General features: G+C 47.9%; 1 protein-coding gene across 4 annotated transcripts; it reads right to left on the reverse strand.

Moving 5' to 3' along the window:
• Nucleotides 1–334: 334 nt before the first annotated feature.
• Nucleotides 335–27,393, reverse strand: EFTUD2 (elongation factor Tu GTP binding domain containing 2). Of its 4 annotated transcripts, none has more exons than XM_074557444.1 (28): nucleotides 27,170–27,188; nucleotides 26,614–26,719; nucleotides 25,242–25,407; nucleotides 23,995–24,073; nucleotides 21,875–21,950; nucleotides 21,296–21,361; nucleotides 19,747–19,782; nucleotides 18,839–18,929; nucleotides 17,910–17,992; nucleotides 17,265–17,431; nucleotides 16,201–16,325; nucleotides 14,523–14,586; nucleotides 13,730–13,820; nucleotides 12,744–12,879; nucleotides 12,348–12,475; nucleotides 11,207–11,400; nucleotides 10,978–11,089; nucleotides 9,550–9,690; nucleotides 9,043–9,144; nucleotides 8,429–8,511; nucleotides 6,932–7,018; nucleotides 6,566–6,692; nucleotides 6,054–6,141; nucleotides 5,634–5,752; nucleotides 5,183–5,277; nucleotides 3,182–3,335; nucleotides 1,885–1,992; nucleotides 335–1,012 (listed from the first exon to the last, which is right to left on the reverse strand). In XM_074557444.1, exons 2-28 carry the CDS (start codon nucleotides 26,716–26,718, stop codon nucleotides 917–919), a joined length of 2,919 nt encoding a protein of 972 aa, XP_074413545.1. In that variant the 5' UTR covers nucleotide 26,719; nucleotides 27,170–27,188; the 3' UTR covers nucleotides 335–916. The 4 variants fall into 4 exon arrangements, with proteins under 4 accessions (XP_074413545.1, XP_074413542.1, XP_074413543.1 ...); XM_074557441.1 differs by lacking the exon at nucleotides 27,170–27,188 and adding an exon at nucleotides 27,241–27,393 and having other exon boundaries at nucleotides 336–1,012; nucleotides 26,614–26,799; XM_074557442.1 differs by lacking the exon at nucleotides 27,170–27,188 and adding an exon at nucleotides 27,241–27,373 and having other exon boundaries at nucleotides 336–1,012.
• Between the last annotated feature and the right edge of the window lie 25 nt (nucleotides 27,394–27,418).

The following is a 27,418-nucleotide window of genomic DNA, read 5'->3' on the forward strand; positions in this document are numbered from 1 at the left end:
TCTGAGCACAGGGATGCTCTGGGACACGTTCCCAGGGGTGTTGCTGTGATGAATGAGGGCCAAATTTAGCACAGCAGCACCAGGGCAGGGCCAGGCCAGCCCAAGGTGGGGGCAGCCAGGGGACAGGGAGGGCAGGAATGTCCCCAGCAGACATTCATCCCCATAAATCAGCCCTGCTTTCACAGCACACGCTTGGGACAGAACTGGGGCAGAGTTCAGAGAGAGACAGAGCAGGGAAGTGGAGAGGGAGCAGCAAAAACCTCTCAGAGGATGAGCAGCTGAAAAATCCCTGAAAACTCAGCAAGATTGAGGGAAAATGAAAAAAAAAATAGGGGTGGCTGGTCCATTCACTGGCACAGGCAGGAGTGGGATAGCTGGGGGACAGGGAGTCCTTGGGAGTGGCACAGTGCTGAGGGTGGGAGAAATCCTGAGTGTGTACTGGAAGCACTGGGAAAGCAGAGCCTCCCCCAGCACTGCCATGTCAGGGCACAATCAGACCAAGTCCAGCCTGGAACTTTGTACTAAACATTTTAAAGGGTTCAAAAAAAGGGGTACAGAAAGGTCAAAGCCACATTGCTCCCCCAGCATCCCCCCCTTTTTTTCTCAGCTGCCTGAAATGCTTGACACAGTTGAGGCCCAGTCCTCAGCAATCCACACTGACACTGCTCAGCTCTGTGAGCTGGAGGAGCACATCCAAAAGGAAAAAAACCTCCCTGGAGGCAACTGGAGACCAAGAATACAAAATGCTCTGGCTCTGGGCTGCTCACAATTGGTCCATGGAGACTCCTCCAGCCATGAGGAGCAGCTCCCTGCCTGCCCTGAGCCTCCAGGAGCCAGGCTGGGCAAGCAGGGATGGGGAGGGACCAGCAGGTGCCACCAGGGCTCGGGTCAGAGCTCCCATGCCAGGGCAGCAGGGTTACATGGGGTAGTTGAGAACGACGTCCTGCTTGGCCAGCTCCAGCAACATGGGGTCATCAAAGAACTTGCTGATGCTCACATCCTCACTGAGGCCCTGCAGGTAACACAAAACCAGCGTTATTCCCCACACAGCCACTGCCCAGACCTTGTAAAATAAATTTTCAGGCTCCAAAAAAGACATGAGGTGCAGCTTGAAGGCATCTAACACTCTTCAGGAACCTGCAAACGTGGTTTCTGATGCTGAGCCAGCTCACTGCTCCTCACAGGAGAGCTTGATTCCCTCTGCAGCCCCTCAGTCCAGCTAAACCAGCACAGAAACCAGCTCACTAAACCAGCACAGAAACCAGTTCTGCTGTTTCTGCTGGACAAGGGGGCTCACCAGGCCACTGAGGGCTCCTCAGTCAGGCCCTGCAGGTAACACAAACCAGGGTTATTCCCCACACAGAGAGCCCACTGAAGAGACCTTGTAAAATAAATTTTCAGGCTCCAAAAAAGGCATGAGATGCTTCTCTGCAGCTTGAAGGCATCTAACATTCCTCAGGAACCTGCAAGTGTGGTTTCTGCTGCTGAGCACATCTGCCAGCTCACTGCTCCCCACAGGAGAGCTTGATTCCCTCTGCAGCCCCTCAGTCCAGCTAAACCAGCACAGGAAGCAGCTCTGCTGTTTCTGCTGGACAAGGGGGCTACACTGAGGGCTCAGAGGGGCTGGGGAGGGAGCAGGGCACAGCAGAGACCACGGGATCCTGTTTTGGACTGGAGTCACTGATTTTGGACTGGCAGGCTCTGATGGGCAGCACGGGAGAGGTCCTGGGGCACAAAGAGCACTCTGGGAACACAGAGGGGATGTGGCACAGCCAAGGGACAGCACAGCAACAGCTCAGCTGCTGGGACAGGGGCAGAGCACAGGGATTTGTTCCCTGCTGGGACAGAGGCACAGGACAGCACAGGGATGTGGCCCAGACACACCTTCCTACGCCTGGTCTTGATCATGAACTCCCTGGCCAGGTGTGGGGCTGGCTGCGGCTCCAGCGGCCTGATGACGATGCTCTTGTCCAAGGGATCCCCAGGCACGATCTGAAACACAGGGCCAGGGGGTGAGAGGGATGCTGGGGCTGCTTCAGCCTCCTGGAGAAACATCCCTGGGTCCCACTGTTTTGCGGAGAAAAGAAGAAACCTCACAACTTTATAAAAGTTGTAAAGCTCGGTATGTTTATTTACGGTGCTGGACGCACACGGAGAAAAATTCTCCTCAAAAGGCATGGGTACCCCTGAAAATTTCAGACTTCCTTTTATCCCCCTTCTAAATGCATATGCATACAGTTTCACAATAAGTTCATGCATATTCATCTCACATGACACTTAGCACCAGTTCTTCTTTATCAAAGGAATTTCTAATTTCTAATTTCTTCTTTATCAAAGGTCGGGGCAAATTGACCTCGTGGTCTTTTCTGTTTTTCTTTCTCTGTCTCCTTGCTGTCTCGGCATGCGAGTTTTTCCTTCAGCTTTGGCCTCACAGACTTTTCACCATTGTTAGACACTTCACCTAATTCAGGATGGATCCCTACTCTGTCTCACCACAGACACCCCAGCACCCCAGCTGGCACACAAACCCATGTCACTGCTGAGAAGTGAGAAGTGAATAACACAGTGCTGAGAACTCAAGGCAAGGACATGTCCCTCCCCTTGCAGGACCTCACACCACCTCCTAACAGAATCTATGCAAATCCTGCTCAGCACAACCCCCTTCACAAAGCAGGCATGCTAATTGTTTCAGAGCTGAGCCTTAGGCTTTGACACACCAACCTTTAGGCAGCTCTCATGGAGCTGCAGCCCAAAGCAATGTGCACCTCCCAGGACCTGATCTGCCCCAGACACACAAGTGGCCAGAGAACAGCATTTTGTCCCAAACTTTGCTTCCTACAGGTTTAAAACACCATCTGTGTGAGACACAAATCAAACTTTCTATGGCAGGTCAGTGAGTCTGAGCCTCACTGCAAGATTTCTGCTGCATGAACTGGACCCAAACATGTTCCCTCCTCCCAAGGGGGTGTCCTCTCCCCAGGCACTGCAGGACCCTGACATTCAACCAGCAGCTCACTGGGACTGGGACTGATGGGACTTGGAACAAAGCCTGGCAGACACAGAACAGCTGGTGCACAAACCTCAGCAGGATCCTCTGAGGATGCTCTCCAGAGCTTTCCTGCTCTGTTGGAGCCTGATCCTGCCTGTCCCTCTTCCCCACCTCCCCAGGGCATGGACTCACCTGCCAGTGGTGGAAGACAGACAGGGAGAAGGCTTGGCCCTGTGTGTGGGTCCTCAAGTCTGTCTCAAAGCCAAAGGAATCAATGGCTGGGATGAAGGCTTTGATGGTGTACAGGGGAGAGCCTGGGATTGGAGCATCCTGGGTGACATGGCCTCTGCAAAAGTGTCAAAGGATCAGCATTAATGTGTCACAGAGTCATGGAAGGGACCTCAAATCCCACACAGTTCCACCCCTTATACCATGGCAGGGACACCTTCCACTATCCCAGGTGGAATCCAACCTGGCCTTGGACATTTCCAGGGATGAGGCAGCCACAGCTGCTCTGAGCAACCTGTGCAGGGCATCTCCACCCTCAGGGCCAAGAATTTCTTCCCAATATCCCATCTAACCCTGTTCTTTGGCAGTGGGAAGCCATTCCCCCTTGTCCTGGTGTGGCAGCAGAGAAAACCAGACAAGTTCCCCAGGCACCATTCTGGGAAAGGCTTGAGAAGATCAGAAAAAAGAATGAGAAACAATTCTTAACTTGCTGCATTTGCTATAGTGAATGTGTGGAATGTGTTATGGAGATTTGTTTACCAAAGGGTGGTTTCTTAATTAGCCTGGTGATGGTGTTTTAAGTCAAGGACTAATTTATATTTTTTAAACCTCGCTATAAGAAACTCATTGCTTTTTTATCACCAGGTTCACCTGTAGTGAACTAGGGTATTAAAAAGCAATGGGTTTCTTAATAAAGAAAATGATCAGGCTTTTATGGATCTCTGTCAATCATTACCCAGCTGGGGACTCACTGTGCTGGCAACCTGGCACTCCAGGCCCTTTTCCAGCTCTCTTGGTGCTCCTTTAGGCATTAAAAGGGGCTCTAAGGTTTTCCTGCAGCCTTTTCTTCTCCAGGTTGAACCACCCTAAAATTCCCAACCTGTTTTTAGTTGCTCCAGCCCCCTGAGCATCTTGTCTGGAGTCACTGAAGGAGGTCCAAGTCCTTCCTGTGCCCTAGGGCTGAGCACAGAGCTGTGCACATTCTCCTGACACTCAGCAAGAACCAGGCACAACCCAAAGGCTGTGTGTGATCCTCAGCCTCCCTGCCCACACTGCTCAGGGCCAGGATCAGTCAGGAAGCTTCCAAATGTCACTTCACAGAGATTTCACCCTCTGCAGCAGTGGCAGGAGTTCTCCAAGAGCCCAGATCCCAACAGCTTCACCCTCTGCAGCTTCACCCTCTGCACCAGTGCAGGAATTCTCCAATAACTCCGATCCCAACAGCTTCACCCCCTGCACACTTCACCCCCTGCACCAGTGGCAGGAATTCTCCAAGTGCCCAAATCTCAACAGCTTCACCCTCTGCACCAGTGCAGGAATTCTCCAATAACTCAGATCCCAACAGCTTCACTTTCTGCAGACTTCACCCTCTGTACCAGCGCAGGAATTCTCCAAGAGCCCAGATCCCAACAGCTTCACCCTCTGCACCAGAAATAAGGCTGCCAACATGGTGAGATTTGTCTCAGAATAAAGGAATTCTCCAGCAGCCCAGGAATTCTCCAAGAGCCCAGATCCCAACAGCTTCACTCTCTGCAGATTTCACCCTCTGCACCAGTGGCAAGAACTCTGCAACAGCCCAGATCCCAACAGCTTCACCCTCTGCACCAGTGCAGGAATTCTCCAAGAGCCCAGATCCCAACAGCTTCACTCTCTGCAGACTTCACCCTCTGCAGCAGTGGCAGGAATTCTCCAAGAGCCCAGATCCCAGAAGCTTCACCCTCTGCACCAGTGGCAGGAGCTCTCCAAGAGCCCAAATCTCAACAGCTTCACCCTCTGCACCAGTGCAGGAATTCTCCAATAACTCAGATCCCAACAGCTTCACCCTCTGCAGCAGTGGCAGGAGCTCTCCAAGAGCCCAAATCTCAACAGCTTCACCCTCTGTACCAGTGCAGGAATTCTCCAAGAGCCCAGACCCCAGTTCTGCTGCCCTGCAAGCCCCCAGTGCTGGCAGCAGGAGCAGCTCACCTGCGCCGGGCCAGCACGGTGTACACAGCAGACACACAGTCAGCAGGAGCCTGCACCTCCACAAAGTAGTAGGGCTCCATCAGACGAGGGGTGGCCTGTGAGGGGACAAGGACATGAGCCACTGAGTCTCTCCCAGCTCAACAGCACAGTCAAACTCAGTGCTTGGTGAGGTTACAGGGGTCCTGCTGTCCAATGGCTGCCCAAAGCAACAGCACAAACACTGCAAGGACCTTTTCTCCCTCAGGCCATGAGTCACACGCCTCCCTCTCCCCCTGCCCACCCTTCCCAGCAAGCCCAGCAGCAGCAGGAAGGGGAGGGCGAGCAGATGCACACCAGGCTGCAATGCAGGCCTGCAGGACTCTGCTGCAGACACTGATGGGCAGTGACTCAGAGCGCACCCAGAGCCCCAGGCAGGGCTGTGGGGACCAGCCCAGCCCAGGCAGGCCCTCACCATGAGGAAGGCAGAGTACACCACCCTGCGGGCCGTGGGGATGATCTGCCCTCCACCCCTGTGCAAGGGCTCCTGAGCAATCACTGCGTCCAGGATCTTGAACTTCACGTTGCGGATCACTGCAGAGGGAGAAATGACAGCCAGTGACCTCAGGGGACATCCTCTGCCAGCACCAACCACATCCCCACATGCCCAAACACCCAGCAATTCTCCTAAATTTAATTCCAGCACCACCACATCATAACCCTGCATATCACAGAGTCATGGAGTGGAGCCTTAAAGCTGATCCAGCCCAACTCCTTGCCATGGGCAGGGACACCTTCCACCAAAGCCTGCTCAGCCTGGAGCACCTGAATGCTTAAAAATGGAAGAATTTAAGCAATTTCTCATTGTTTCAGTTTCCACACAGGTCTCACTTACATTCATCACAGAGAGGCCCTTCCCTGGTCCCCCACTGGAAGCCCTGCACGATGCTGTCCTTCACTGAACCCAGCAGAGACTTGTCCACCTAGAGACACACAGACAGACAGATGGACAGACAGCTTCAGAGACCACACCTCATCACACCCAGTATCACCCAGTTCCAAACCAACAGCAATGTTCCCCTGTGCCCCCATGTCCACTCACTCCCTCTCACAGCCCAAGAGCATCAGCACAATGTAATTTCTACAGCACTAGAAATTAAGAGCCCACATTTTAGGGGATTCTGAAAGGCAAGGTCTAAAAATAAAAAGAGGGGTTTTTTTGCCTTTTGGCTCAAACAGCAACACCTGAAAAATAACAGGTGATCTGGTAACCAGTGTAGGATCATTGTGGGGAAAGTGCAGCAGGTCTGAGGCAAACAATGATAACCCCAAAGGCACCAGGGCCTGGCTGAAAGTTCTGGGAGCACAGGACAAAGGTCTCACTGAAGAGTGGCCCCCACTCCTCACCTCTGAGGGCAGTGTGTCATCTACCAGGATGTTTGGGCCAGTGGCATCAGGCCCAAAGGCCCAGATGGAACGGGCAGCCAGCAAATCCCAGTCGTATTTGGTCTGGAAGAATTCACCCAGCTTCTTTCTGATAACAGAGAAAGGGAAGAAACTTTAGGAAACAAGAATCTGACCTGAACTCGATGTATTTACAACCCTGTTCCCTTCAGGCACAAAAGTCTCAGTCAGAGATGCCCACAGAGTGGCTGGCAGGACAACCAAGCCAGGATCTCTGCCTGATCCTGTGCTCCTTGCAGGTTCCAGCATTCCCTTTCCCCCCAGTTATTTACTTCCAGCTGCACTCCTGCCCCCCCAGATTGCTCATACCTGTTCCATGTTATCTGCACCACTTCATTCTCAATGTCCTCTGCCAGTCCCTTCTCCAGGGGCTCAGCAATCATTGTGATCTTGTTCCTGAGGAAAGACCACAGTGATGGAAATGGGGCTAACTGGGAAGCCTGGCAGCCCTGGAGGGGCTGGGATGTGTCCAGAGAAGGGAACAGAGCTGGGGGAATCAACCTGGATGGAGAAAGGAGGCTCAGGGGGCACCTTCTGGCTCCCCACAATTCCCTGACAGGAGGGGACAGCCAGGGGTGGCTCCCAGGGGACAAAGGATAGAGTGAGAGGAAGAAGCCTCAAGCTGAGCCAGAGGAGGTTTAGGTGAGATATCAGGGAAAATTTTACACAGAAAAGGCCTGGCACAGCTGCCCAGGGCAATGTGGAGGCATCATCTCTGGAACTGTGCAAAAACCACATGGATGTATGGATGGTTTAGTGGTGAACATGATGGTGGTGCTGTGTTGACAGCTGGACTTCATTGAGGGTCTTTTCCAACCTTAACAACTCCACAATTCTGTGATTCTCTCACTGCACCCAGCTTGGATCCAGCAGGGCTGATGAAGCCACCTGCATCCTCAGTGTCCCTGTGAGCACAGCCCAGGGACAGCTGAGGGACAGAGTGGCTCCAGCCCTCCTGTCCCACACCCAGGGCTGCAGGAGGGAGCCCTTGGGCTGGGGAAGGTGGCCCTGGAGCTGCATCTGACACAGCAAATGCTGCCTCAGTGCCTGAAAGCTGCCTCCAGCACAGAAGGTCAAAGCCTGACCTAAGACTGGAACAACCTGGTCTGGTGGAAGCTGTCCCTGTCCACGGGAGGGTTTGGAACTGGATGGTTTTTTTGCTTTTTAAGGTTGTTTCCAAGCCAAACCATCCTGTGATTCTGTGAAGAATGGAACCTCTCTGTTCCCAGAATTAAGGCTGCCAAACATGGTGAGATTGTCTCAGAATAAAGGAAGGCAAGCAAAACCAGAAACCACAGGGGAACACAGGAGAGTCCACTTCAGCAGATCATGATTTCTCTGAAAATTCAGGTATGGGAACATCCTGTGCACACAGATCTCCCTTTTCCAATCCTATGCCCTGTGAGGGGCTGGAGGAGGGAGATGAGAGCAGCTGCAAGGCTCCAGGGCATCACCAGGAGAACAAATCCAAGATTACACATGGATAACAGAACACACAGCTCTTCCTCATGACACTCTTGGGGGAATTACTGAAGGCAGCACTTTGGCACCTGCTCCAGGATCTCAGAACTGCTGAGAAGGTGTGACACTTAGGGAAAAAGGAGGATGTGGATTTGGCTTTGTTCCCTTCATTCTCAGAGCTCCTACACAGCACAGGAACATCCCTGGGACCCTGGTGTGTCCCTGAGGAGCTCAGTGGGACATTGCTCACTCAGGAATGTGCCATTTGGTGGACAACAGCCAGTGGGGAGGGAGAGAGAGACCCTCCCCTGCCCCCTCCCATCCCAGCTCACCCACAGCCCTTACTTCTTGTTGGGTGTCTCAGCAAAGCACTTCAGGGAGGATGTTTCCACCACTGTCTCACAGAATGTCACCACTGGATCAGCCACCTAAAAGATCAAAAGGTTTGTAAAGTTTTCAGTACTTTTCTGCTTGTAAAATGACTGTTTGAAACCTTTGAACACCTACAAGAAAAAACTGGCTCAACTGGTTTTAATCAGGGTTGTGTATGAAGCACTGAGGCTTTCAAATGACACAGGAAAATTTAAATCTAATTGCAGGTATCAAAAATTTGGCTCAATTTATTTATTTGATGCTAGCCAGGCAATAAATAAATTGAGCAGGCAATGCTCTAAGCACAGGGAAGTCTGGAATAAATAAATTGCTAGCCAGACAATGCTCTAAGCACAGGGAAGGCTGGAATATGGAAAATTCTTCTCCAAGCCAATGTGCCACTCTCAGTCCCACTGGTGACAGTCAGGCTGGAAGAGACCCTTTTCCACCCTAACAACTCCTTTTTGCTTTTAAATTTTACAGGAATGTAACAAAATCCATGCTGTATGTTCAGGCAGGTTCTGAGAGAGGGGAGCAAACCCCTGTCCAGGGTTTCCAGTGGGAAAATCCCTCTGTGACAGCCTCACCTTGATGTCAATCTCAGAGTACATCTTCCTCAGGTCGTGCATCACACAGTCCAGGTACAGCTCTCCTGTGCCCAGGATCACATGCTCCCCAGATTCTTCCACCTGGAAGAGAAAAGAGGGATTCAGCTGGCAGCTCACAGCTCCTTCCTGCTCAAGCCTGAGGAAGGATCAGCCTTAAATCCACTTTGTTAGAGTCAGAACACCCCAAGGAAAACTCCCAGAGCCTTGTTCAGGAGGAAGTGCTGCTGGGCTCTTCCCTGGCACAGCAGGATGATTTACATTTTCTTTTATTTCTACATCATTTATAAGATCAACTGAAACAGCATGAAAAGACCCACAACAAATATAACATCCTGTGGTAAAAAACCTGATTATTTTCAAGATCAGCCCAGAGGCTGCCCCCAGAACTGGCTGGAAACAGCCACACAAACACACAGAGAAATCACAGAATAGAATGGCTGGAAGGAATTTCTGGAAATGATCTGATGCAGGTGCCCCCAGCAGTACCTTGGTTGTAAGTGAGGGGTAGCTCTTGTTGACTTTACGAAGACCATCCAACATTTTGGGCAGCTCTGAGGGGTTCACTGGCTCCACAGCTATTTTGATCACAGATGTGGTGTTGAACTTCAAGGGACGGAAGATCTGAGCCTGGAACCAGAAAGGACAAAGAGCTGAAATTGCATCCCTGCATGTCCTCAGGGTCATACACAGCAGGTGAAGCTCTTCTCTTTCCCTCAGTGTGTCACAGACATCTTTTATGAAAAATCCTTTCATAAAATTCTCAGGATTTTTTCTCCTGAGAACCTGACCAGTGTCACAGACATATTTTATGAAAAATCCTTTCTTTAGGATTTTTTCTCCTGAGAAGCTGAGAGGCTTCAAGAACAAAATGTAAACATTGATTATCTGCTGCTGTGGAATGAAACAAGTACATCTTTGATTAGTCTATGTTAGTTGTTTCTAATTAATGGCCAATCACAGCCCAGTTGGCTCAGAGAGTCCAAGATGAAGTTTTTGTTATCATTCTTTCTTTCTTATTCTATTCTAAGCTAACTTTCTGATGAAATCCTTTCTTCTGTTCTTTTAGTATAGTTTTAATGTAATATATATCATAAAATAATAAATTAAGCCTTCTGAAACATGGAGTCAGATCCTCATCTCTTCCCTCATCCAAAAACCCCTGTGAACACGGTCACAGACCAGAGTTTGTAACTTTATCAGATGATTAAGTAAAATTCTCTATTTTATTTAGCAAATTTCTGTAAAATTGTGTTGACTGGCATGAGTTTTGTTCATATAATTTCCCAGTGAATTTATCCTTTGGAAAAATTATTTTTTATTATTTTGCCTAAGATTAGCAATAGCATGGAGCTCTATAATTACAGATATCATACTGCTTACCATCCTCAGCCATTAGCAGAAACTGCTAGCAGTCTTACTGAATTTCTCTGGTGCTCCAAAATGTATTGAAAATGAGCATCATTGAAATGATCCTCTCACAAACATTTTGAAGAAGGCTTTAGAAACAAAATGTAAACAATAATTACCTGTGGCCGTGGAATGCAACAGGTGCATCTGGGATTGGTCTCATGTGGTTGTTTCTAATTAATGGCCAATCACAGCCCAGCTGGCTCAGAATCTCTGGTCAGTCACAAGATTTTATTATCATTTCTTTCAAGCCTTCTGATTAAATCCTTTATTCTTTTAGTATAGTTTTAATATAATATATATATATATCATAAAATAATAAATCAGCCTTCTGAAACATGGAGTCAGATCCTCATCTCTTCCCTCACCCTGGGACCCCAGTTAACATCACCACACTCTTGTGCCCTGCCACCACATCACACAGGGATTCTTTAACCCTTCTAGAAAAGCTTTTGGGCTGTGCCCCATCACCCTGCAAGGCTGAGCAGTGCCAGCCATGCCTGGTACCTCCTCATTGCCCCGAGGCTCTGTCACAGTTGCTGTCTTCACTATGGGCTGGTCCACGCCCTCAATCAGCACCCAGTTGCCAGCAGGAACTCTGTTCACCTCAATGTGGTACCTGAAAGGCAGGAGAGCATCACTGCAGCCTCAGACCTTCCAGAACCTTCTTTCTCCCTCCCAGCCCCTCACCAGGTGACTCCTCTCCCAATAAACACATTGCCAGAGCTTTGTGTACCTTGCAACTGAGATCCAGAGGCGTCCAACGGTGCAGATCTGGGAATCCTCCTCATCCTCCAGGGTGTAATTCTCCCCAAGGACCTTCACAGGCTGCCCAGCATGGATGGTGCCACTGAGCACCCTGCCAAAGGCGTGGAACTGCACACCATCATCAGTGCTGTACATCTTGGTGGTGTGACACATCAAGGGACCCTTCCCGTGACACACAGAGACAGAAATGAGCTTCTTGCAAAACACAGTCAAGAAATGCACACAGATCTGGACTGGACTTTGATGATCCTTGTGAATCTCTTTCAACTCAGAATAGTCTGATTTGTGGATAAAAAATTGGAATTTAGCCAAGTCCTTCAGCTCCTGCCACTAGCAGCCCTACATCTCCTTGCCCTGCATGGAAAGCTCTGGAATGACCATGTGAACTGTTCTGGAGCTCCTGTAGAGCAGCAAATGGTGGCTGGGACAAAGCCATGAGGAAAAATGTCACCTGCTGGCCTGCAAATGTCACCTGAGCTCCCCAAGATCACAGCTCCCAGTGCCACCAGGTCACTCCACACCGGTGATGTGGTGACAGCCACCACTGTGGAGTTTTATGTGGATAATCACAACTCATTAAAATAAATTTCTCTGCAGACATCAGAGCAAAAGTCACAGGCAAATTTCTCACTCAGCTGCCAGCGTTGGTGGCTCCAGACAACTCCAAATGACAGCTCAGTGCAAGCTGTTGGAGGAGGAAGGGTTTGCAGGGCTGGGAGAGGAAAGGTGCTGACTAACTAACACAGGGTTATTTTTATCAGCACCATGCAGTTTTTTAGAGTTTAGAGAGAGAATTAAACTTCAAGGAAAAGAAACAAAAAGACTGCAAAAGGACACAAAACTACCCTGCAGCTCCCACATGCTCTGGAGTCCTGACCTAGTCCTGTTCTTCTCTGAACACAGTGAAACAATTCCCTCTCTCCAGGGCTGCCCTGGCAGGCAGCTGAAGCTCCTTGGAGTGAAGAGATTTGTTCCAGTGTCGGATGAGAGGTTTCAGAGTGCTGCAAGTCAAATCTGTGCAGGGAGGCAGCAGCCCTGGCAGGGCAGGGGGAGCAGAGCCTGCTGGAATTGGTTCTGCACACTCAGAGCAAACACAGGAGCTTCCTTACATCAGGGTCACACTCGCTCATGGCCTCGCCCAGGTCGGAGTCGACGCCGCCGGTGTAGGTGTGCTCGATTTTGGTCTTGGCCCCCACTTTTGGGGAGGGAATGTGCTGCACACACATGTCCACAAAACCTGCAACAGGAACACTTGGTGAGGACAAGGTTAAGCAGTGTGGAGGAAAAAATTGGACTCCATAAACACAAGGCAAAGCCACGGTGACTGCAGCACCCACAGCAGCAGGGAGAGGTGAGCAGTGCCTCAGGCTGTCCTGGTGTCACAGCTCAGATGTGGGAAATTGAGCAGGATCTGTGCAAGTTAGCCCTCCTTGGCCAAAATATAACCCTCAACTCTTGGTGTGAGGTGAAAATTGTGGAGGGGAAGACAAAGAGCTTGTTTGTACCTGTGAACTCCCCAAAGAATTTCTTGCAGACGAGGCGCAGGAGGGGCCGGATGTTCAGTTTCAGCTCCTCCTTGGTCAGGTGGATGCCAAGCTCATCCAGAGTCCTGGGCAGGGTTGTGTCCACATCCCCCACCACCTGCAGGACCACAAGTCTCACTCAGGTTCACTGTGGGGGTCCCAGTCAGCATCACAAACCAGCCACAACCTGCAGGGCTCTGGAGCTGCACTGGGTTACGGCTCACACAAGAGCCAGATGGGTCAAATCCATGAATCATGGAACTAAGGCTGGAAAAGCTCTCCAAGATCATTCCCCCAGCACTGTCAAGGTCACCATTAAATCATCTTAGTCCCCAAGTGCATTTACATTGCTTTTAAATCCATCCAGGCATGGTGATTCCATCACTGCCCTGGGCAGCTGTGCCAGGACTAGAGAACCCTTTGGGGGAAGAAATTTTTCATCAACTCCAACCTAAACCTCCCCCTGCACAACCTGAGGCCATTTCCTTTCCTCCTGTCCCTGTTCCTTGGGAGCAGAGCCCGACCTCCCCCAGCTGCCCCATCCTGTCAGGATTTATAGAAAGCAAAAATTTCCCCCCTGAGCCTCCTTTTCTCTAGGCTGAGCCCCCACAACTCCTCCTCATCCAAGTTGTGCTCCAAGTCCAAGCACTGTCACTTGGCTGCTATCAGAGCACATAAGGAAAAGCAAGGACTGTTCTATAACTGCAAATACAGCACTGCACTTGCCAGAAATAATGATTACTGTGCACCCCCTGTGTAGAACAGGACAGGACCAGAACCTGTGCCCAGCCCCAGCTTCTCCTGCCTGGAGCTGTGGGAGGGAGAATGATCCATGACAGACCTGAGCCAGGATCTTGTACAGGGGCTCCAGAATGAACTCCACAAAGCTGGGAGTTCAGCCCAGCCCAGTGCCCAGCCCCAGCTGCTCCTGCTTGGAGCTGTGGGAAGATGAATGATCCATGACAGACCTGAGCCAAGATCTTGTACAGGGGCTCCAGAATGAACTCCACAAAGCTGCGCTGGGAGCTGCTCGTCGGGGCCTTCTTGGTGAATTTGCGCCTGTTGGAGACCGGAGAGGTGAGGAGCAAGAACTGCAGCCTGCCAGAACCCCTGCACAGCCTCTGCTCCTCCCTCCCATCCCCTGGGAAGCTGTCAGGGACACATGGGCCAGGTTAACTCCAAATGCAGGCCAGAAGAGCCTCTCTGCTGCTGCTTGTGGTGTGAATCCAAATGGATTCCCATTAGGCAGGAGGGCTGACTCAACCCTTCCCAGATACTACTCCACTGTCACAGACACATTTTATGAAAAATCCTTTTCTTTAGGAATTTTTCTCCTGAGAAGCTGAAAGGCCTCAGGAACAAAATGTAAACAATGATTATCTGCTGCTGTGGAATGCAACAGGTGCATCTGTGATTGGTCTCGTGGTTGTTTCTAATTAATGGACAATCACAGAGAGTCTGAGCCACAAACGTTTGTTATCATTCCTTCTTTTTCTATTCTTAGCCAGCCTTCTGATAAAATCCTTTCTTCTATTCTTTTAGTATAGTTTTAATATAATCTATATAATAAAATAAGAAATCAGCCTTCTGAAACATGGAGTCAGATCCTCATCTCCTCCCTCATCCTGGGACCCCTGTGAACAGTCACACTCCACCACAGGATCACAGGATCAGGAGTGACCTTGGGTCCACATTTTACAGGAAAAGAAGGGAAAAACCCAGGAATAAAGTAAAATTAAAACATTTAAGCAGGGTTCTTACGTCTTCGGGTTGAAGTAGATGTCGCCCCAAAGCCGCTTGGCAAACTCCTGGTAATTGATGTCTCCTGAAGGAAAAAGCAAATGAAAAAGCCTCTCAGATATCACTGCTTTTTTCATAGCTTAGAAATCTTTATATTTTAGCTTTTAAAACAAGCCTGAGGATTCAATTTAATGAACTGATGCTGATGAGTGAAAGGCTCGTCCCAATTCTGAGTGAAAGATTAAGAACTGTCCTGGGGAGAGCAGGCAGAGATGAGCAGAGAGAGTCAAGTGGGGATGTGCCCAGCAGCCCAGGGACACTGCAGCTCACAGAGTGACTGCCCAGGAACACACCCAGGAGCCCAGGGACACTGCAGCTCACACACTGACTGCCCAGGAACACACACAGGAGCCCAGGGACACTGCAGCTCACACACTGACTGCCCAGGAACATTCCAGCTCTCTACCCACAGGGTCAGAGCTCAGAATGCTGCAGGAGCCCAACCTCATGTGCTGCACTTCCAAACAGGAATGCTGTGACTGCTGCTGCAGTGCCAAGGTGCTGGGATGGCCTCCACCAGCACCAGCATCTTCAGCCCTGCTGAACATCTCCAGGTTTCTTCCTCTTCCTCAGGGAGCACACAGCCAAACACCCAGCACTGAAGGTGCTGTCATGGTGAATTTACAAATCCCAGGATGGAATGAGAACCTGCAGCAGGTTCCAAACAAGCTTTTGCTGTGGGCAGGTGTGTGAACACAAGGAATTGCCTGCTGGCTGCAGTCTGGACAGTGATGCTGCTCGAACCCTGTCAGTGACATGTGGTGGCTGCACACACAATTCCTGGGGACCAGAATTCACTATTCCCAACTCCAAGCTCCTGCCTTCCCCACCTGGTTGGCATCTCCTGCCAACTGTGCTGTCCTCAGCTCCCCAAGGCTCTGAGTTAATGCTGTGACACTTCAGGGAGTTCATTTATTGCTCCAAACTTTCAGGACACGTGACAGTCCTGGCACCATCACTCCCTGACCTCAACAACTTCATCCTCCCTCAGGCCAAGCTCTCTGCAAGAGCTGCCCCAGCTGCTTTACAACCTCCTTCTTTCCCTGCTCTCAGCTCCTCCAGATCCCCAAATTCCCCAGTGGGGCACTTCAAAAACCTGGGCTGTGCAGCTGCTCATGCCAGCACAGAGCCCACTGCTACATGCAGCAGATTGCCTTGAGTGGGCACCTGGGGAGCAGAAAATTAAATCCAGGCCAGAAAAAGACAGTTTCTTAAAAAAGAAAGAGGGCAAGAGTGCAAAACCTTGTGGGCAAAGCTTGTGCCCAGCTGCAGCTGAGTCTTGGACTTTTGGGAAAAGGCAGGAAGAGTTTAACTGCTTCACTCCTGAGCTGCTGACAGGGAGGCAAAGCACAACACACACACACCTGCCTTCAACTGCTTGTTATTTCTGCTCAGGGTATGAAAAAACTCTTGGCTTCTGACTCAAGAAACATTTATCAGGAGAAAATATCTTTGCTCAAACTGTGTTTGTGCTTTTTAACCCCCAAGGCTCAGCTCTGCAGCACCACTCAGCTCTCAGCAATTCCAGAACACAAACACTGGCCATGTGCAGGGGAAGCTGAATGGCTCAGAAAACCCCCACAAGAAAGGTTGGGGAAATGAGATGTTGAAGTGCACCAGGTTGCTGGCTAATCCTCACCATATGTGTCTGCATAAATCTTTGCAAAAGACCCCAGTGTGAAGCAGATGCTGTACTGAGAGCTGGAGAAGCACACATTCCCCAGAAGGGGAGACAGCACGAGGTTCTCATCGGTGGAATACATGCTGAGAGGAGAAAAATAAAATCAAATCAATGTTATGAACCAAAGAAGACACTTCAGCCCACTTCCCACACCCCACAGCAGTGACAGGCAAGGAGCCTGCATTGCCAAAAAGCATCTTTAAACAGGCTGCAGCTTGCTTGCCATCAGAATCTCAGGGTCAGGAACATTTTCTGCCTATAAATTTCAAGCATTAATGCAAAGATTTAAAGATCCTAGAACTACAAAGTCACCAGCACGAATGCTTCAGATTTTTTTATCTGGGATAACTTTTCTTCTTCTAAAAAAGCAGCCAAGCTGATCAACCAAGTAAGGGAAAAGAAAATACAGGGATATAATTTAAATCCAAACAGGTTTAATGAGCTCACAGCCATGCTAAGAAGGATGAATTATTCTGCTCTCAGCACACACTAAACAAAAACATGCCAGGGAGCTTGTGGGCAAACAGACACACACTTGAAGGGCAGAATGTTGTTAAAAAATCCCTGGGTGCAGAAGAACCCACAGAAATGTCTAAGATGTCCCAGGCAAGGAGATTGGATTGTGTCAGTATCAAGATCCTTCTCCAGGAGTTGAGACAGCAAATCCTCTTTTAGTTTTGTAGCAAGTATTTAGAGCTCTGAGATATCTCAACCTCCAGTTTAGGATACAACCCAATAATTTCAGTGTATTTGAGACATCTGGGAGAACAAATTCCCTGCTCTGGTCATATGCCCACTTTCTTTACTTTTTAATGGAGGAGAAATGAAATGGGGCAGGGGAAATGAAATCCCTGGAGTTTGTCAGGAAGAGCCAATCCTCCTTAATTCAATGTATCAGCTGAGATGAACTCCCAGTGGTTCTTCCTGGCCCATTTTCTATGACTCAAAACATCAGTGGACAAACTGAGGAGTTCTCTGTGAGCCATGGGACAGGGACAGCAGCACCAACAATGCAGCCTCACCTGATCAGACCATTAACTTCATCCACAATGTGTCTGAGCTTGTAGTAAGCATCTGTGGGGGGCAGTTTGAGCTCCAGGATGAGTCTGTCAATCTTGTTGATGCACACAGTCACTGCCAGCCTCTCCTGCACCGCATGCTTGATCAGCCTCTCTGTGTTCAGCATCACCTGCAGGGAGCAGAGAGCTCAGAGCCCCAGGAAAATCCACCAAAATGTTATCTGAGGCATGAGGGACAACCAGTGACCCTTATTCTGCTGCCAGGCTGCAGAAAAGCCCAAGCTCAGCAAGCAGCTAATCCTGAAATTCACAAATAGGTGCTAACCCAACCAAATTCCTTGAATCCAAGCCTGTGGACATCTCTGATATAAATAAGCTGCTCAGATTTAGGTACCATGGGCATGGAGATGCACACCAGTCACACAGTCAGCCTGCAGGCCACAGCATCACATCAGTGTGGACACAGCAGCCACAGGCTTGGCTGCCTGTTCAGCTGGAAAACACCCTCAAAGTGCCCTCCAAAAACCCTTCACCCCAGAAAGCTGAGCCCATCCCAAGCCTTCATGCTGAGGCAGGAGCACAGAGTGCACAGGGAGGGATGGAACCCCAGGAGGAGGAGGAGGAGGAGGAGGAGGAGGAGGCACTCACCCCCTCGGCCGCGTCGATGAAGAGCACGACGCCGTCCGAGATGCGAAGGCCGGCGGTCACCTCGTCTGAGAAGTTCACATGACCTTCAAAACCACAAAAAAGGGGGCAGTGAGAAGCACAGAGAGCCCTGGTGCAGCAGCAGCAGCACACAGGGTGGGAAGCTATGGGGCTCTGCAGATTCCTCTGGTTGCTGGTACCCAGAGAGGCAGAGCAGAGATGGTTCCTCCTCAGACAGGGACATGGGAGCAGCTGCCAGAGCTCCCCATGAGGGTTTAGCCTCAGCTCTAATGCTATTTTTTTAAAATACACACAAGTTGTTTAACAGACACTTTTCCTCACATTTGTGACTGTTTTTCTCACAGCTCTGTGCAAGGACTTTGAGAAGAAATCTTCCTTCTTTTCCCAAAGACAACAGATGTCTCTCCCCCCAGCCTCCTCCTGCGCTCTAACCTCGCTCATCCTGAGCTGTAGCTCAGCAGATGTGTCCCAAGACCCTCCTCCCTAAACTTTCTTACAAATTCATCTGTGATTATTTTCCCTCTACAGAAGGAACTTGCTGAGTCTCACTGTGGGGCAATAGCATTTGAGCAAAGCAGGGTCAATACTGCACGTGGCAATAGCTGGGAAAATAAATTCTCCCTGTGCTGCTTGAGAAACACCTCTGCAGCCTCATCAGCTCTTAATTAGGCCAGCTAATCACAGACATGAGCCTGATCTGTCCCTGCCCATGGCAGAGGGTTGGAATTAGATGGACTTTAAGGTCCCTTCGCCCCAAAGCACCCTGGGTGATTATGGGTCAGTGCTGCTGGAAGTGACTCCACAGGAATGAACTCAGCTGAAGGCTCAGCACTAGGCTGGAGCCAGCCATAAAAAGTACAAAACAAAGCCAAGTGCTTCCCACAGCAGGATTTCCAGGAGTGCACAATCACCTGGAGTGTCAATGATGTTGAAGAGGAAAGATTTTCCTTTGGTGTCTGGCAGAACAATTGTCACTGGGGTGCTCTTGATCCCCACTCCCCTCTGAAACACAGGAAACCAGGATTACAGGTTTAAAAAAATAAACAAAAGGATCACCCTGTACAGAAACACAAGGATCATCTCTAAAAGAACATCAAGGAAAAATCAGAAAGATGGAAAGAAGTAAATATTCGTCCTGGAAGAGAGTAATAACCTCAGATCACCAAAGTAATAACCTCAGATCACCCAGCCCAGCTCTCCCATCTGTACTGGTCAGACTGGGGAGCCACCACTGCACCTCAACACCTGACTTCAGCTGAGGAGGTATCACAGGCAACACCTGAGACAGAATGTGGGTGTTTGTTTGTGCTTTCACCCTCTGCTGCCACCGAGTTATGCCTCAAAGCACAAGAAATGATCACACAGAGTATAAAATATAAACACTGAGAGGAGAAAAAAAAATGCTTCAAAAGATTGTTCTGGTCATGACACAAAATAACATTCCCACTCATGCCCAACACAGAGTCAGAGAAGGAGAAATGTATTTATTTTGAAATAATTTTTTTCCTCTTCTACCATTGGTGCAAATCCCTTCCTCCTTTTTCTCTCTAAGAAAGTAAGAATTAGCCCCAGACTGGGGAGACTCTGCTGCAGATTTAACATTACACAGGTTATAAAATCATACACGGAGATGAGGGAAGGAAGTTGGATCAGGAATCTTCCTGAGGCAAACAAGAGGAGCAGATTTTTTTTAATTAATAAAGAAAATAACCAAAATGTGGAAAGCACAGAAAGGCATTAAAATGGACAAGGAAACTGCCTACAACAGCTGTGAGTAAAGCATGAGACAACTGGATAAAATCACTACAAGACCACTCACCTCCTGCTCTGTGAACAATATATCAGTGTAGCAGAGCTGCAAAGGCAAAACAAAAATCAGAGTGTCACATTTTGGTACCAGATACTCAGTTTGCAGCAGGACACAATAACTCTGGCACATCACTAAGGGGACAAGTAAGGGATAGAAGCAGGAACATTTTCATACAATTCATAGATTCATTTTCATATAATTCATCTATTCATTCACATAATGCATTATGTGTACATTATATGCATTTCACATATTTATATACATTTTCATATAATTCTTATATTCATTTTCATGTTATTCATATATTCATTCATATAATGCATTATGTGTATATTATACACATTTCACATTTCTATACATTTTCATATAATTTATATATTAATTTTCATATAATTCATATAATGCATAATGTGTATATTATACACATTTCACATATTTATATACATTTTCATATAATTTATATATTAATTTTCATATAATTCTTATATTCATTTTCATATAATTTATATATTCATTAATATAATGCATAATGTGTATATTATACGCATTTCACATATTTATATACCTTTCATATAATTCTTATATTAATTTTCATATAATTTATATATTCATTAATATAATGAATTATGTGTATATTATACGCATTTCACATATTTACATACATGTTCATATAATTCATATATTATTTTTCATATAATTCATATAATGCATAATGTGTATATTATACACATTTCACATATTTATACACATTTTCATATAATTCATATATTCATTTTCATATAATATATTCATTCATATAATGCATTATGTGTATATTATACACATTTTACATGTTTATATACATTTTCATATAATTCTTATATTCATTTTCATATAATACATATAATGCATAATGTGTATATTATACACATGTCACATATTTATATACATTTTCATATAATTCTTATATTCATTTTCATATAATTCATATATTCATTCATATAATGCATTATGTGTATATTATACACGGTTCACATATTTATTTTCATATTATTCATATATTATTTTTCATATAATTCATATAATGCATAATTTGTATATTATACACATTTCACATTTCTATATACATTTTCATATTATTCATATATTATTTTTCATATAATTCATATATTATTTTTCATATAATTCATATAATGCATAATGTGTATATTATACGCATGTCACATATTTATATACATTTTCACATAATTTATATATTAATTTTCATATAATTCATATAATGCATAATGTGTATATTATACACTCCCTTAGGGTGTACATAATATATAATCCAGAGGTAGAACTGAGCTCTGGCTTCCCAATCCTACATTCCAGCCCCAGAACCACCCTGTCCCCACGCAGTGTCCCCTCCCTCAGGGTGTATTTAATACATAATGCAGATCTAAAACTGAGCTCTGGCTATCCAATCCTACATTCCAGTTACAGAACCACCCTGTCCCCATGCAGTGTCCCCTCCCTGAGGGTGTAAAAGCCACCCCAGGGTGTCCCCAAGGTGGCAATTCCACAGCAGCTCACTCACATCCTGATCGTCGCGTTTCCGGATCTCGGGGTGCGTCTGCTCTATCAGGCAGTCAACAAAACACGTCTGCAAAAGAGCACAGAGAGGAGCTGCCTCTCTTCAGACAGACACAAACACAGCCCCATCCCTCCAGCAGCAGCACAGAAAACCTACTAATTCAACCTACAAAAATATCTGCACGTTTCACAGGGAAACCTAGTGTCAGGACAAGGGGGAATGGCCTGAAGTTGGGGGACAGCAGGGTTGGGGGGTATTGGGAAGGAATTCCTCCCTGAGAGGGTGAGCAGGCTCTGGCACAGGGTGCCCAGAGCAGCTGTGGGTGTCCCTGAACCCCTGGAAGTCTCCAAGGCCAGGCTGGATGGGGCTTGGAGCACCCTGGGACAGTGGGAGGTGTCTCTGTGCCACTGGATGAGTTTTAAGACCCCTTCCAACCCAATCCATGTTTGGATTCTGTAAATAAGTGCATGAGCAGAGAAGCAGAAGGTGCTGCTGCAGATAACCAGGGGCCAGGAGGGCTGGCAAAGCAGCAGGTCACCCTCACTACCCCTGATTCTGGATTATTCTGGCCATTGGCAGCACCTTGCCGTGGTGCAGGTGCCCACACAGAGTCACATTCCGGATCAGCTCCGAGTTGTCCATCAGATCTGCCAGGAAACTGCAGGAACAAAAACACAAAAGGCTGTTGGAGAGTTTCTGCTGTGCCTAAGAAAAGTAGGTGCTGCTTTTCAGCTCCACTTTCTAGCCAAGGTGCCCCCTGAATCTTTGCCAAACTTTTATCCTGGCAGTGCCCTGCGGAGGAAGAATCCCACTTTCCAGATGGGGAGGACAAGAGAGTTGGAGTCCCAGACAGATGGCAGTGGGTGGGAGGATACAGAGCTGGTAAAGCTGCCAGCAATTGAATATTATTGAATATTTTTCTTCTCTTCTAGTCAGTACTGGAGCAAAAATCACATCCATGTACTCAGATGATGAAGCACTTGCACTCAAAGCAAGGCAGGCAGGCAGGTAAATGGTGGTGGTGGATAACAAGCACCCCAAGGAGCTCTGGAAGCAACCACAGACCATTCATTCTGATTTTCAAGCCTTAAAACAGTGACATTCCAGGCACTTAAGGAATTAAGTCTTTTTCAAATTAGCAGCTGAGTTGGGTAATGATGAGCTGGTCACTTCTGGATGGATGCTGGCCAAAAGATAATTGAGATCCTAAATTACCACCCCTAAAAAATAATGGGAAGCCATAAAACATGCAGCCACTGCCAGAGGCCTGCAGAGAATAAGTGCTGTCAAATAATTTCCTTTTTAAACAGATTAAATTTTCACTGATACAACAGACTTCTTAATGTAAAACATTTTGATTAAGAGCTAAAAAATACAGCAATCAATATTAACCCTGATTAAAACCTTCCTAATTGGTCTGAAAATAAGGCTAAATGGGAAATCAATACCAAGCTTGCAGGTTTCTGGCTACATCCCACAAGGAATTTCTTGTGGCCCATCCTAACCAATTCTATCAACAAATAGGAGAAAAATGAATTAATTACAAATGGAATGAGCAGGGAAGTGGTGGATAATGCAGAGCTCAGGTCAGGGACTGAGAAAAACCAGCCCCAGCAGCTCCTGGGCTCTGCTCCAGCTCTGCTGAACCCCCCAAGCATTGAGCACATCCCCAGGGACCCCTGAGGGAACACCAGCTCCAGGAACATCTCCAAGTCTTAAAAAAAAAATTAATTTTTTTAATGCATTTGGAATTTTTTCCAGGTTTTCTCCCAGCCCTGGTGTCCAAGAAGCTGCTTTGGGACACAAGGAATGGACCCAGTGTCCTGCTGACTGCACAGCACCCTGCACTCACCCAGCAGCAGAAAAATTCCCAGTGGAAACTGGAATGGATGGGATCTAATCTGGGATCAACCCACAATGTGCCAGTATGATGTGTGCTACACACTGAGCATGTGGATATTGAACAGGGTGCCCAGAGCAGCTGTGGCTGCTCCATCCCTCGGACAGGGCTTGGAGCACCCTGGGACAGTGGGAGGTGTCCCTGCCATGGCAGGGGTGGCACTGGGTGGGCTTTAAGGTCCCCAACCCATTCCAAGAAGGTTTCCTGAGCCACAAACTGTTGCTATGGGCTCATCTCAGCCCCTGAGGTGAAATTCCTTCTGTGTCCAACCTTACCCTGTGTCGCAGACATTTTTTCATAGAAATCCTTTCTTTCACATTTGTCCATCTTCTGGGAAGCAGAGCCCCAGAAGAATGTAAACAATTGTTATCAGCTGTTGTGAAATGTAGCAGGTGTCCCTGTGATTGGCTCATCTTCCATGTGTACCATTAAAGGCCACTCACAGGAGCAGCTCAGGGACAGATTCCCTGGACACAGAACTTTGTTATTCATTCCTTCTATTCTATTCTTAGCTTAGCAGCTCTCTGCAACTTCTCTTCTTATTCTTTTTAGTATAGTTATAATGTATTATATATCTTATATCAATAAATCAAGCCTTCTGATCAAGAAACAAGATTCTCGTCCTTCTCTCACCACAGTGACCGTCTAAGGTCACTGTAATAACCCTGTGCCCATTTTCCACAGGAAGGGAAACTGAAATAGTTTGTCCTGCATTTCTCTTGTTTTGGGTTCAGAACCTGGGAATTGGCTGCTCTCAGGTCAGTGAGACCCCCAGATCTGTCCCCCCCAGCCCCACACTCACTCCATCTCATAGACAGTGACTGGCAGTGTCTGCTCCATCAGGGAGAACTTCTTGGTTTTCACAGGTTTGATGATGGGCTCTGAAAGAAGAGACAAAAGAACAAACTGTTCCCAGAGCCCCTGAGCCAGCAGGGTCAGGAATGGCCCCCAGGAATGGGGAATTTAGCTGAAAACCCCTCAGTTTTCTGGCTGACAGATTCTCTCAGCTGTTTGTCACAGCTGCAGGAGAAGGTCACTGCAGGGCCCTTCCAACACGCAGGAATCAAAGGAGATAATTTAAATGTATTTATTCTCCATTAAATCACTTTCCCATCTCTGCTGATTCCTGTTCTTCCAAAGACACCTTTGTTTGTGGTTTTTGCAAACCAAAGTGCCCAAATCTGCACACAGCAGGCAGAGATCTGAGGCTATGAGTGAGCTCCAAAGGGGCAGGACAGAAGGAATATATATTATATTATATTATATTATATTATATTATATTATATTATATTATATTATATTATATTATATTATATTATATTATATTATATTATATTATATTATATTATATTATATTATATTATATTATATTATATTATATTATATTTTTATATTATAGATATTTTATATAATTAATATAATATAATAAATACAATATATATTATAGTTACATGTGTTATATTACATTATATTATATCTTATCTTATATATTATATATTATATATATTTATATATATATTTATATATTATATATTATATATTATATATTATATATTATATATTATATATATTTATATATATATTAATATATATAATGTAATATAATATTCTATTATATTACATTATATTTATATTATAAATTTATACATGTTATATTCATAATATATATAAATATATTTATTTAAATATATACTACAATAATATATCATTATATAGATATAATATATCATATAATACATTATAATATAATATATTACACTATTATATTATATATATTATATTGTTTATGTTATACTATATTACTTATATGTTATATTAAATAAAATATAAAATATAGAATATAGAATATAAAATATAATATAATATAATGTAATATAACACAACATATGTAACTATAATATATATTATATATCAAATCTTATCATATTATAATCATATCAAATAATATTACATCATATCATATAATAAATATGCAATGATTATATATTAATATTAAATATTATTATACATTCTTTCCCTTTTCCAAGGATCCCCTGAGAGATCACTCACCAGTGAGTGGCTGTGTGTCCTCCTCCTGCACGATGGTCTCCACCTCAGGCCCATAGACCTCCTCTGCTGTGGGGTAGTACTTCTTGTCCTCATGCAGCACCACCTCCATGCCAGGGTGCTCCTCATCATGTTCTCCCATGTCATCATCATCATCATCATCCTCCAGCTGCAACCAAAGCTCTGCTGTGGAGCCCCCCAGGGGGACAGGCCTGGGGTGACCCCCGAGCCAGGGAGCCCCAGAGCAGCCCCAGCACCCACAGGGGGGCCCTGGGAGCAGCTCCTGGGTCAGGGACAGCCCCTGGGCTTGCAGGGACACCACAGAGGCCAAGAACCACACCTGGTGACACAAACCCCACACACAGAGCAGCAGGACACCAATGCCAAAAATCAGCCTCAAATCCACGGCACCAATCCCAAAAATCAGCCCCAAATCCAAGGCACCAATCCCCAAAATCAGCCCCAAATCCAGGGCACAAATCCCAAAAATCAGCCCCAAATCCAGGGCACAAATCCCAAAAATCAGCCCCAAATCCAAGGCACAAATTGCAAAAACCAGCCCTAAATCCAGGGCACCAATCCCAAAAACCAGCCCTAAATCCAGGGCACAAATCCCAAAAATCAGCCCCAAATCCCAGGCACAAATACCAAAAATCATTCCCAAATTCACGGCACAAATCCCAAAAATTAGCCCCAAATCCAGGGCACAAATGCCAAAAATCAACCCCAATCCAAAACCCCAGCCCCAAAAATCAGCCCCCAATCCAAGGCACCAATCCCAAAAATCAGTCCCAAATCCAAGGCACCAATCCCAAAGATCAGCCCCCAATCCAAGGCACCAGTCCCAAAAATCAGCCACAAATCCAAGGCACAAATCCCAAAAATCATTCCCAAATTCACGGCACAAATCCCAAAAATCAGTCCCAAATGGGAAGGGGCTCCCTCAATTCTCCCATGGGGCAGCCCCTCTGCTCCCCCCCTGTCTTTGGGGTCTTGCTCTGCCTCCCCCATGAAAATCAGGCTCCCTGTGGCAGCCTCAGCTCCCTCCAAAGGGGCTCCCAATGGGACCTGACACCAAACCCAGCCAAACCAAACCCAGCCACAGGAGCTCCCGTTCACCATTCCAGCAAGATCTGTGTTTTTCTCTTTACCACAGAATAGATTTTGTAAATTTTTCAAACACCAGCCCCCCTCGTTCCCTCAGCATTCCGGCCCCCGCTCCGAGCAGCCCCCTCAGACCCGCACGGGGCGGGAGCAGCTGCGGGCCCGGCCCCGCTCAGCCCCGGGGCTCTCTGTCCTCGTTCCAGCCCCGGGGACCGCTGTCCCCGCCCCGGGTGTCGCTGTCCCCTCTCCGGGGCTCGCTGTCCCTCCTCACCTCGTCCAGATCTTTGGCCTCCCGGCCCAGCTCGTCGTCGTCATCGTCCGAGTCCAGCTCGGGCCCGATGTAATTGCCAAACTCATCGTACAGGTCGGTGTCCATGCTGGGGGTGGGAAAAGGGTCGGTGGGGGCGCAGAGACCGGGGCCGTGACAGAGCCCCCCGGTGGACCGTGACAGAAACCCCTGGGGGCGGTGACAGAACCCACTCAGGGCCCGTGACACCGGGGGCCCGGCCCTGCTCCAGCCCCAAGGCCCGGTCCCGCTCTCCCTCCCCGGTCCTGGCACCGGTCCCGCTCTCCCCCCTCTGGCCCCGGTCCCAGCTCACCCTCCCCGGTCCCGGCCCCAAGCCCCGCTCTCTCTCTCCCCGGTCCCGGTCCCGCTCTCTCTCCCTGGTCCCAAGCCCCGCTCTCTCTCACCCTCCCCGGTCCCGGCCCCGCTTTCTCTCCCCGGCCTCAGTCCCGCGTTCTCTCCCCGGTCCTGCTCCCCCTCTCGGGTCCCGGTCCCGGCCCCGCTTCCCCTCCCCTGCTCTGGTCCCGCTCCCGCTCTCCCCCACCGGCCCCAGCCCCGCTCTCTCTCTTCCCGTCCCCGGTCTCGGTCCCGTTCTCTGGTCCCGCTCTCCCTCACCTGCCCCGGCTCCGCTCCCGCCGCTGCTCTCGCCGGCGCCGCCGCTGCCGAAGGCCCCCGGGCTGCCCTCTTCGCCTGTCGGGACAGAGCGTCCCGCGCCCGCCGCCAGCTCCTCGCCCGCTGCAGAAGCGCCGGGTGGATTCGGGACCGGATCGGTACCGGTTCCGGAGCGTCCCGG

The sequence above is a fragment of the Zonotrichia albicollis genome, chromosome 23 (genome assembly GCF_047830755.1).
Source record: "Zonotrichia albicollis isolate bZonAlb1 chromosome 23, bZonAlb1.hap1, whole genome shotgun sequence".
NCBI classification, from domain to species: domain Eukaryota; kingdom Metazoa; phylum Chordata; class Aves; order Passeriformes; family Passerellidae; genus Zonotrichia; species Zonotrichia albicollis.

Excerpts from the sequence above, each read along its gene's own strand:
- EFTUD2 (XM_074557444.1), bottom strand. The coding sequence starts at position 26,718 with ATGGACACCGACCTGTACGATGAGTTTGGCAATTACATCGGGCCCGAG. Across the intron at positions 21,362-21,874 it reads GGCACCTGCACCACGGCAAG|ACGTGTTTTGTTGACTGCCT; the intron begins GTGCTGCCAATG and ends GCTCTTTTGCAG. Across the intron at positions 11,401-12,347 it reads TGAGCGAGTGTGACCCTGAT|GGTCCCTTGATGTGTCACAC; the intron begins GTAAGGAAGCTC and ends TGTCACGGGAAG.